The 12,620-nt window shown below is 34.0% G+C and overlaps 1 protein-coding gene across 1 annotated transcript in view; it reads right to left on the bottom strand.

The window, feature by feature from the left end:
- Positions 1-12,620, bottom strand: part of OSBPL11 (oxysterol binding protein like 11) — a 75,617-nt gene that overhangs the window by 21,788 nt on the left and 41,209 nt on the right. Inside the window, exons 7-9 of the mRNA XM_006200897.4 lie at positions 12,384-12,529; positions 7,417-7,557; positions 279-777 (exon numbers count right to left, since the gene is read on the bottom strand). Of these exons, the coding sequence (XP_006200959.1) occupies positions 279-777; positions 7,417-7,557; positions 12,384-12,529 (786 nt within the window). The remainder of the gene's footprint in view (positions 1-278; positions 778-7,416; positions 7,558-12,383; positions 12,530-12,620) is intronic.

Genomic DNA, 12,620 nt, shown 5'->3' with positions numbered 1-12,620 from the left:
AGATATTTCTTGAGTACTTTTTATAACTTTTATAATAGTTTTATAATAATTTTCCAAATTTTCTACAATAAAAATAATTCACATTTAAAACCAGAAAAAATAATGTAAAAAAAATTTATTTGTTGATAGATATGCCCCTCCCCTTCCACCAGCATTCTGGAACATACTAGGAACTGGGAAAAAAAAGTAGTACATATAACAGTTCAAATTTATAATTAATATTTATATTTAAGATTATAGTTTGATATTAAAAATTGGAAAGTAATTTTTCTACTTACCTTCTCCAACCATCGTCACGCCTATCGACATGCCTAAGAATTTACTCTTAGTCCACACGTGTGCATTTACACACATCTTCCTTTCTGCACATTCTGCATAAAATCCGGAGACTGGAGGATGATGGGAAACCTGCTCAGCAACAAATCTGACTGTATAACAGTCTGATCCAACCTGGCTCAAAGCCTCCTCTGATGGAGGAGCATGATTTGCAACAGCCTGGGTGGAAGAGCTGCTAATACCACTGGATGCTACCTCGCTTTTTGGCATCCTCCAGGAACAGTGAAATGTTTCTCCAATGATAGGATTGTACGGTTTCTTAGCAATGGCTCCCTTACGGCCTTCATGAAATGAGGTAAGGTAGTACTCAACAAAACGAATCATTCTGTCCTCAGCTGTAGCTCCATTGGTGATGGCTACAAATAGGTCTGGATGAGACATAAAGTCTGCATACATTTCCAGCAAGGAACGCTTCTCTAGGATAAATGTAGGAAGCACCACCTAAAACAACAACAACAGTAACAAGTCAACCAAACAGGGCAATACAAAACAATTATTAATATCTTCAGAGAATTGAGAAGATATTATACATTAAACAAGAAAGTTTTTTAAAAAGAAAATTCAGAAATATTTAAAACATGGTAGCCAAAACTAAAACTTAAGAGAAGGGTTAGAGGATAAAGGTGAGGGCCTTCCTGGTCTGGTCCTCTATTCTTCCGTGAGATTTCTGTTTCCAAGTCTGTTTCTTTAGTTTGGTCTTTCTATTTCTAATGAAACGTCTTCTCAGAGATCTGGTATATCTGTAGACAACTATTCTTATCTCTGAAAACATTTCCTTCTAGATGGGCATTAGAGTCACAAAATAAAAGTGCTTTGTCTCATTAAAAAAATAAGGAAATGAAAGCCTTTTCAAATGGTTAAGATTAAATCCCAATTCAGAACTTCAACAGGGTCAGGTAAAAGGCAAAAAAAATCCTCAAATTCTTAGATTGGATAAAAGTATCAAAAGGGAAATGGTGGTAAAGTTTAAAGTAAAAGTTAGCCAGGCTTTTCTTTTCTCCCTTTCCTACTTTAAAAATAAATTGTGGATGACTGATTGAGATAGGAGATATGAGAAAAGGCAATACATGCCACTCCTTGAGAATAGACTAAAGAGATCATTGACCAAAGCAAAACTGTAATTTGTATTTAATTTTAAGCACAAGAACTATTTCTAAGAAGAGAGTTTTTGATACTTAAAGTCAGCTAAGTATAACAAAGATTAAACATTTTACTTAAAGCAGAAAATGGAGAGGTACTGCAAACTGATTCAACTCTTTGAGAAAACAATCTGGCAATATCTTTCAAAAGCTTGAAGATGTTCATATCCATTTAGCCTAGTAACTATTCTTCCAGGAATCCAGTCTTAGAAAATAATACAAATGAAAGAAAAGAAATATGCAAATAAAGTTAAAACAGTGTATGTTTTTAACTGTGGTTCTAGTTAACTTAAATACGGAAATGTCTCTTAATGGACTATTATAGTTATTTAAAAAGATGATTATGAAGATGATACAAGTAATGCAAAAGACACTGATGTTTCAGTTTCAGATGGTATACTGAACCCATACATCTTAATTTCACTTTCTATTGAAATTCTATTAAAATTTTATTAAATAAATATAAAGGCTAACCTAGAGATATCAGGCAAGTAGACAAAAAGCAACAAAATTTTGGGAGTTAACTAGAAAGCTGACTGCTTAAGCAGTATTTTACTATGGATTCCTGAGCGGTTCAAGAACTGTCAGTATCAGGTACCTCTGGATGGGGGGGGGGGGGTGTTCAGAATGCTAAAATAAAGATGACTGAATGAAATCTGTGTGCAAAGCAATTGATCCTTAAATCCCATTCCCATCTCCATACTGTTGGTAACTGCCCTTCTTGCACTTCAGCCAAAGTCTAGAGGTTTAATTTCTGGAGAGTGAAACAAGATTGTTTCTTCTCTAGACTAGGGAACATCAGGGAATTCTAAAACAGTGGATACCATATGATAAAAGTATGAAGTAAATTATAAATTATAAAATATAAATTAAACGTTAACTACTAAGACCCTTTCCAACCCAGCCCTCTTTACTTCCCTAACTCCTAGTTGCTTTACCTACTAAGCAGGAAATTAGAAGAATTTTCTTCTGGGGAAATTTGACTAACTCTAGAGGAAAAACCTAGTGATACTAACACCAGGTTCCCAAACAAATCCTGATTACCCAACACTCAAAAGCAAATGAAAAGAACATTTGGACATGTTCAAAACTTAAAATCAGGTTTTTAGTTCCCCTACACTTAGTCATGAGCAGAAATCTAAGAAACACCAGATCTCTGAGAACATCTCTCATTAGGAATATAAAGACTCAAATAAAGAAATAGAGTTGAAAGAAACACTAATCTCACAAGATGAACTAAAAAACAAAAGACTTAAAAATAGTATCTTCAGAGGATTGAGAAGATATTACATACATGAAACCCAAACGCTTATTGAAAAAGAAAATTCAGAAAAATTTAAAACATGATAGCAAAAGTTAAAACTCAAGAGAAGGGTTAGAAGATAAAGGTGAGGAAACCTCCCAAAACAGAGGAGAGAGAAAGAAAAGAGAAAAACAGAGAACCAGACCAGGAAGCCCAATAGCCATGTAGTAAGGATTTCAGAGAGAAGAGGGAAAAATGGAGATGAGAAAATCACAAATGAAATAATTCAAGAAAACTTCAGAGAACTTAAAAATATAAGTTGTCATACTGAAAAAGCCCACCAAATGTCCAGAGACAATGGATATAAAGAATCCTATTCCAAGATATATCATTGTGAAATTTCAGACTTTTGGGGACAAAGATTCCAAACAATTTCAGAGAGAAAAACAAACAAAACATATCACAAATTAAAGGTCAGGAACTAGGATGACTTTAGTCTTTTCATCAGAACCCTATAGCAAGAAGGCAATATTCTAAAAGAAATTTATTTACAAGATAAGAAGTCTATCCATATTAGCAATCAAACATGAAGACAAAATGAAGACATTTCAGATACACATTTTCACATTTTTGCCTTCCACAAACCTTTCTGAGAACTTAAAGGAAGACTGGCTCCCCTAAAATGAGAGGCAACCAAAGAAGAAGAAAAGAGTTCAGAAAACTGACCTAGCACAAAAGAAAAGTGAAGAAAATCCCAGGAGAACAATGAAAGGACATCCCAGGAAGAAAGTTGTACAGTAGACACAGGGAAATCGGTCCAGATTAGAGTGATGTTATTCAAGAGACAGACATATTGAAACTGTCATCCTTGGACTTCATGCTGCCACTGTATCATCTTTTTAAACCCGAGGACAGAATGCCCTAGTGAAACTCGTCCCAGTTGTATCTGTACGTGGCTTGTGTTGACCATCTGTTGATGAAGTGTCTACTTTCCTCTCCATGTCCTCCTGTCTGGATTGGCTAAAGACACTCATTTCACCCACAGACATGTTCTGGCTTCAATCTACTCCTCAGAGTTGGAGGTAGGTCACAGTTTGCTTAAAAGCAGAAAATACTAAGACAGCTCACTCTCCCTGCCCACATTCCTAACGGATGTCCAGTACCTGGCTCATACCAAACTCTCTAACTCTGTGAGCTGAATATTTCACAGGACTCACTCACAACTATAGGTTCTGATTTCTTCTGAAAGGGCTCTTCTAAGCTTTCTCAATAATTTATAAGAAGCTGAAGCCAGAGACTCTGTTTAGCTTCTCCTCTCCTGAAAGCATTTTTCTATGAATGGTAATATAGCCCTTTCCTTATACAGCTATGCTTGTACTGGCTATTCACTTTCTTCTAAACTAAGTAACATTGTTATGGGGTACATACGTAAGTGGCAAAACTATAAAGAAAAGTAGGGGGATGATTAACACTGAAAGACAAGTAAGTGGTTACATGTGGGAAAACGTAGAAGACTACAGCTGGAAGGGGCACTCAGAGAGCTTCCAAGATCTGGCAATGTCCTATAACTTAATCTGAGAGGTGGGTACACAGGTATTTGTTTTACCATTGTTCTCTGAACTGTTTGTATGCATTCTATTCAGTCTTTTGTGTGTGTATTTCACCAAAAAAAGGATATTAACTGAAAAAAAGGAAATATAACAAGATCGAACATAAAGTATAATTATAAAGAAAAATTGGAATGCAATCTCAAAAAGTGAAGATTGTGTTGTTAGGGTGAATTACAGATTTTTTTCCTTTTATTTTTCCAAAACTGTCTCTGAAGTGTTTAATTATACTAAATTCATAATATTATTTTCAAAGAACAAAATAAGCTGTGGGGAAAATATATTTGACTTATTTACAACACGCAGGCCAGGTCTGTGGTTATGGTCTTTGGTGCTGTAGTCCCAGCACCCAGCACAGTGCCTGGAATATGAGAGGCGCTTGATAAATATTTCGTGTATCAGTGTCATTGTTAGATAGGACATGTATATGACTGCAGTTTGTCACCAGGTTCTTTAATGTTGCTCAAAAAGTACCATTCTTTCATTTACTTTATTTGATTTTTTAATTGTATTATTTATTTATTTAGTTTTTTTAGTACCATTCTTTTAAATGTTATACTAATGTTCATAATTTGTGATTGGTTAATGTTAATGATTTTAAATTTAAATATAAGAAATATGTATTTTTTAAGTTAACAATGCACAAATTTGGGGAAGCTATATTAAATTTGTTATTCACGTCAAGAGAGACTTCACCATCTGGATTACTATCACAGCACATTCTTTTCAAATGTTCTTATGCCTCATCAACCCCAACAATGTTCTTATGCCTTATAAACCTAAATCTACTAAGGAACAGCAAACATCATAATAACCAAATAAACTCCTAACATGGCTACTCATTTTAACCAATTTTACAATGAATAGTATTTTCTGAACCTCTAATATAAAAATATTTCTAGAAAAGAAATGATACCCAGCTGAAATATTGAGGTTAGATGAAAGATGAATGGTTAAATGGGTTTCTTTATCTACTCTTAAAACATCTGGTTCTTAGTAGATTATTAATTCAATCAATTTATTTAAAAATCCTCCTGTAATCACTCCAATTCTAAACATAGAAAGAAGTGTGTTTTTGATTTTGAAATGCCTCAAAGTGAATGTTAAAGGCAAAATGCTTTCTGTTTAAGTTACATTTTCAGGTGTGTAATTCATTGGAATCAAACAACCTTTTAATTTACACTTCACTACCTTTGCTGGCATCAAAAACCTCAATTTGAAATATACCTCCTGAAGTCAATTTTGAAATCCCACATTAATGCAATAGTGTCAGTAGTAATTCAAAGTATATAGTCCCACAGTACTAAATGTCTGACGTACATAGGTTTAGAAATTCCTTGGTTTTTTAAATCAGTGTCATGGATTGCTTAAATAAATTAAGGAACACTAATTACAGATAAACTGGGAATGAGGAAGACTGGCCTAAAACTAAAAATATAGCTCAGTGCTTCTTAAACTTTAATGTGTGTGTATGTGTGTGCGCATGTATACATAAACCACATGGGAGTCTTACGGAAATGTAGATTCTGGTTCTCTAACTTTGAGATTAGGGGCTGAGATTACACATTTCTAACAAGTTCTTAGGTGATAGAGATGTTACTGATCTTCCAACCACTTTTTTTTTCTTCTTTCAGTTTTAATGAGGCATAATTGACAAAAAATGTAAGACATTTAAAGTGTACTTGTAGTGATTTGATACACACATATATAGTGAAAGGACTCAAACCATCAAGTTAATTCAGACCACATTTCTAAAGTAGCAAGCCTGTAGACCAGGGGTTTGCAGACTATGGCCTTTAGGCCAAATCTGTATAAATAATGTTTTGTATTTGTATAAATAATGTTTTGTTGGAATACAAATTTTTGTATTTGTATAAATAATGTATAAATAATGTTTTGTTGGAATACATCCATGCCTATCCAACATATTATCTATGGCTGCTTTCATAATACAAAGGCTGGGTTAAGTAGTGTTGATCCTTAAACAATATGGGTTTGAATTGCAGGTCTACTTATATGTGGACTTTTTCCAATAAACATACAAAAAATATACACGTAGAACATCATGTGCAAGACTTGTATTGAAGTGGATAGTCTATCCTTACAAAGGGGCGAGGTGAGTGATATTTAGTATAAAATTAATAATATGTTAGTTTTCTTACTGTTTTATAACTTTGCTTTCAAAGAATTACATTACCAGAATTACATTACCGTACAGTATGCCTCTCTCATGTGAGAAACTGCAAATCATCACAGGTATGTCATTTTTTTAATATAATTATGTTTCCAATTTTATATTCTGAATATGATTATAATACTGTATGCCATAAAAGTTTTATAACTATTCATTAGTGTATGGGCTAGGCTACCATGAAGCCGATTACACTAGGCTATCATAAAGCAATCATGTTGCTGTTTCTTCATTATCAATGCACGAATCATTATGCCTGTAAATAAATAAGAATTTTTTTCACATTATCTTCTCATTTTTGATGTCAAGTGTTAGTAATACATATAACAGCTACAGTGTTTGTATTATATAAGACAATACTGAGGTAGGTACTGACAGACAGATGATTCATCTTGTAAGCAGACCATGTAAACATAAGGTATGTGTGGGGGGTTGGTGCCCCTAACCCTTACATTATTCAAGGGTCACCTGTAGTTCTAACAAAGACCTATGCCCACAGAGCTAAAAATATTTACTATCTGGTCCTTTACAGAAAATGTTTGCTGACCTCTGTTACAGGTAATATCAAAACGCACTACCCAACAAGGGAAGTAGGAGTAAAGTAGAAGTATCAATGATTTCCATGGTTTTGTGGGACTGTATCCTTTTCTTTAGGATTTCCAGTTCTGCATCCCATTGGGCCCCTTTTATTTTGTACAGAAACAAGAAGACTGTAGGTCTTTATGTGCCATGTGACTTAATGCTACACCAAAACACCATTACATTTTTTTATGAAAATAAGAAATGACCAAGAGACTAAGAAACCAATTCTTAAAGGTTAAAAAGCCCTGGCAACATTTAACACTTAATGGTATAGTCCTGACTTAATGACCTCCATAGACAGTTTATCCCATTACTTACTCTTGTTAAATCCATGCCCAGCTTGAGCTGTGACAAGAGATGGAGGATAACACTGCGTTGCTCTTCCACAGCTCCTAGGTCATCCTCCTTGTTGTCACAAGCGTCCTCCACCTCATCATCTGCATTTATTTCTTCAGGTTCCTTGATGTAACGCAAAGCAAGTCTACCATTAAACGCGCTTCTTAATATCCATTATTACACGCGCTTCTTAATATCCATTAAGAATAAAAGTATAAACATCAGACAAAGACATTTATATTGGGCTTAAATGAATCTGAGAACAGACACAAACCTTTCTGAAAATGTAACTGCCATCACTTGGCCATGGAACCGATTTACTTCAATGAACCCATTATCACTGACATTGAACATACTGTGGTTTTGCCATATATATCGCACATAAAGTCCACATATTTTATGAAAACAAAATTTTTCAGAAAGAGTGAAAAATGTCTCATCTGAATCTTAGGCTTTGCAGGCTTTGACCACCTACCTGGGGACTCTACCACTACCTATAATTTAAGTTCAAGGTGTTTTGAGAATTAAGTATTTGCCCTATGTTTAAGCTAAAACTATAAAGCTATAAAGGTAAAATTTAACAGTGACTGGACATGCCAAGTCTAACTTCTGTAATCTATATTTAGATATTCACTCATTCTTAGAGTTGTCAGAAAGAAACTGGGGTTGAAGAGACTTCTAGGTGCAGGTATGGAAACCTGGTAGTTGCTTATGCAGTCTTAATGCCACAAAAAGTTCTCTGCACAGTTCTTCAATCAATCAATAATACAACCCCTTGAAAAAATGTTTACTCTCATCTCCACAGGGTCTTAGCTCCAGATAACTGATTAAGAGAAACTTAATTTCTTATTTATTTCTATGTAAACAACAAACAACAGTTTCAAATCCCAAGATTCTATAACCTTATCAGATACCACTTTCATGTTTATGTGGGGATGGTGTCCCATCTCTCTCAGTGGTACCTCTTTGTGCAAGAGAGATTTATATGAGTATATTATCTTTGTTATTGTATTAAATTTTAAGTTATGAGGGTTTTAAAAGGAAATGATTTTGTTAATGTCTCTGCCTTTAATTTTCTCTTCCCATAACCAAATCCTATCAAATAAGAAGCCTGTCTGTTCTATATAGTAGCTAGGCAAAGAAAACCAACCCTAATCAGGCACAAAATCAAGAATTTAATGTTCTCAAAATATTAAAAGCAAAGTATAAAACATGGTGACAGAATTAAAGAATAATGGGTTTCTGGTCATTCTTTTGCCTCTGTTTTTCTCCTTTTTCCTGTTCCCTTCTACCAAGGAAATCTTTATCAGCTCACATTCTGATAAATAAATTAATGGTCTAGTTTATTTCTTCAAAGACCAAACACAACTATTGTTTGTGTATATCAGAATTGCTTCTGTTTTTATGACCTTGAGGAGAGATCCCAAAGGTAAGTTTCTCAATTCCTTTTCAAAGTCTAGTAAGTCGGTAGGAGGTATTTCCTGTTATCTACCCTAAATCAGTTGCACAATATAGTTTAAGTACACTTATGAGTGTTTACTCATCATAAAACAAGGGGAAAAACTGAATTATCCCCCCTCTCTATATATAAAAATCAAAAATAATAATTTTTCATTTGAGAAATGTTGAGGAAAAAAAACCTAATAGGTCCCGATTAAATGATGTTCTCCAACCTTCTGAAAGCTATCATTACATATGAGGTCAGAACCTAGGACACAGATTAATAATGCAAATATAGCCTTAATATTATTATATAATACAAAGTTTACTTTGTGGTTTCCTCTAATGAAAATAATATTAAACCAAAGAGATAAAACATAATCTGGTAGAAAAACTATTTAAAAGAATACAGTTTTTGTTGTTTCTATAAAAATATTCAAATCACTTATTCGAACAGGAAAAAAAAAAAGGAATTCTATTCACAATTAAATACTGATTATAAAGCCTGATGTGAATGGAAGAATTTGGAAGCTCTCTTTCCTTTTTGAAATGCTTCTCAGAGATCATCATGTCTTTTTTAAAGAAAAGCTTAAGGTTAAAAAAAAGCATTACCAAAATTCAAGTAAACATGCTCAAATGTACAAAACCCCTACAAACCCAGGATGGTTAGCAAATAAAGTTGCAAGAGCTGTTGAATTTCTGGGAATTCATACTATTTGGAGATTACATGGCAAGGGGAACCCCAATATTCCAAAAAACTCATACTAACTCCATTTTTTGTCCTCCTAACCCCTGACTTGGGCACTAAGGAATTGTGGGCTTCATTCTAACCTCATTGGGGTTTACCTCCTCTATCATCTAACAGTGAAATCTCCACTATTGCAATAAACATTTCCAGTTTGCATTAAAATTCGTATTCCAAAGAAAGCATATGTGAAATTTTCAAAAACAATTCAGGTCTTTTCTGGTATGCTTGAGTGGAGTATAAAGTCTTTAGTAATTGAAAAAAAATCTATGCACTTACTTTTCTTGTACTTGCACTAGGTGATATATTGGTCTACTCACCATTTCAAAAGATTTGGTAATTCACCAGTCCTCTCCTTCCCATCTCTGTGCCCCATCTCTAACATATGCCTCTATCCTGATTTCCAACATGCTTTATACTCTCATTCAGAAAAATGAAAATGTTATAGTATATGACCTACAGTTTATAATTTTTTACTTGTAAATTTTCTCTTGCACCAAAGCTTTGGTTTCATCATTTCCAATTGCTTTTCATATACATTAACAATCATATATCTTCTTCACATAAAATTCAACATGTTCATAAATCATACTAAATCTTTTCTCTCAAAAAGCTCTTTCTGGGGGGAGGGTATAGCTCAGTGGTACAGCACTTGCTTAGCCTGCACAAGGTCCTGGGTTCAATCCCCAGTACCTCCATTAAATAAAAATAAACCTGATTACCTTCCCCCTCAAAACAAACAAACAAACAAAAGCTCCTTCTTCCTAATTTTGCTAGCTTTGTGAATGGCACCACAATTTTAATCATTTAGGCTCAAAAACTTGGAGTTATCTTTGATCCAACCCTGTATCAAGTCAATCACAAGTTCAACTGATTTTTCACTTGAAATGTACAGTATTTATTCATTTGCCTTTATTGCTACTTCCATAGCCTTCTATACACACTTTAATTCCAAGTTGTACCAGATACTGACCTTTTTAAACATATCACATCCCTCTCCAAGCTCAAGACCTCATTACCTATCACAGTAGGACTAAATTTTTCTATATGAGTTTTATCTTCCTCAGGGACACAATTTACACTGTATTCCGTGGAGCACTGCTCCACGGATTATTATTTCACAGCATAAATGGTCATCTGGATTTGTAAAATCCAACAACCCTGGGATCATTTTCCATAAACCAGGAGCTCTGCTGAATTTATTTTATCTTCATAACAATCTTAAAAGGTACTATTACCCTTGTCTTACAGATGAGGAAGCTAAGAGTGGTTAATCAATTGGTTCACGTTAGTAAATGACAGGACCTGAGTTCAAAATCATTAGGCAAGCCTTCTCCACAGAAAATAAGTATACATGCCTCAGTATCCCTGCTTGTGTTACTCCTCCATCTTGAGAGTCCCTTACTACTATTCTTCTCTTCAAATCTTACCTCCTTTCAAAGCCCAATTTCAATTCCACTTTCTCTCCCAAGCTTTCCTCATCCTCTCTACTCAATGTATCTCTCTCTCTTCCTTCCCTTAATGCCCATAACCCAAGAGCCTAAACAATAGCAATTAAGATGAAAAAATAAATACAGCTTCATATTATCATCTCATGGTCTTGGTGTATATGTGCTGTGACTCTAAATAGATTTTAAGTCTCTTCAGTTAAAGAACTGTCTTCTATTTTTGTATGCCCTCTAATTCTTAACACTGGACTTGTCAAATACTAGACAGCTTAATAAATATTTACTAACTGCTTGACTCCACAAATGAATTAGTCAGAAAGCTATAGACAATAAGGATTTCATACTTCTTCTTTCTTTCCCCTGCCCACCCTGCTGCCATTGCCTGCCTCATTGAGTCAAACCCCTGCCAGTTTGGAAGTCCCTATGTCATATGTTTCTTTAAAGAACTAATTTGCAAATATATAAACAACCATAAACTATGCATTACTCTTGACTCAGTAATTCTACTTGGGAATATAACCTAAAGAAATAAGGGGAGGAAAAAAAAAAACCAGACAAGATGATATAGGATTATTTATAAGGACAAAAAATAACAAAAACCCTAGACATTCAATAGCCTACTTCAAGCTTTTAAAACTTTAATTATATAGGCCTTGAAAGTATCAAATGAAAAGAGCTTAAACAAAACTATCTATGTAATTATGATAACCATAAAAGTAACAGATGTGAACTCAAAAGGCAAAACACCCAATATGATTTGTTACAGCAGTGAAACTATGAATAGAAGAAAATACTCTTCAGCTTCAGAGAAATGTGGAATGAATAATACTTTAAAAATATTAAACCCTAAACTGTGTGCCATTTAAGTAGAATAAATTTTTAAAAATTGATTTGGTAAAGTACTTACTATCAGAAAAACTAATAGTAAACTCTTAAACTTGTAAATTTAATATGAAACACCTAGTAAATAATGTTAAATTAAGAAATGTAAGAGATAAATATCATGCAAATAATCTTCGATTAGAAAAGCTATTTTCCAGAAAAAGAAAAACATGTAAATTTCAATTTTTAAATACATTTATATCAAGCAAGGGTAAACCAAAACTAAAAAGGGCACATAATTTAACCTGGAAGACAGAAGATGTACAAATTTTATACAGCAGACCCCTTCCAAAGCCAATGCATTTTAAGGTAGAACAACGTCTAGAGTCTGCTCTTGTTACATGGACTTGCATGTCCTGACAATGAAAAGAGAACTGATACTTTTCAATGATTACTAATTTTTACATCAAACCCTTATTTTTACATTACCTTACCCTTGCTAATAGTCCAGATTCTGCAACACACTGCTCCTCTGGGACTGCCACTGGCTTACTCTGCTCAGTTGCAAAGGGCTGGTCAGCTCCATTTTTATAGTGGTTTGATAAAGGTATCTTTGGTTCTAACCACTCGATTGTCGTTCCTGATGAAGTAAGAGAAAACTTTTGCTGAAACTTGCTCATAATCTGGAAAGTTCAGCAGATGTGGATTTTATTTAACAATTTTCCTTTGAG

The sequence above is a fragment of the Vicugna pacos genome, chromosome 1, assembly GCF_048564905.1.
Source record: "Vicugna pacos chromosome 1, VicPac4, whole genome shotgun sequence".
In the NCBI taxonomy this organism is placed as follows: domain Eukaryota; kingdom Metazoa; phylum Chordata; class Mammalia; order Artiodactyla; family Camelidae; genus Vicugna; species Vicugna pacos.
This window is presented reverse-complemented; position numbering and strand designations above follow the sequence as displayed.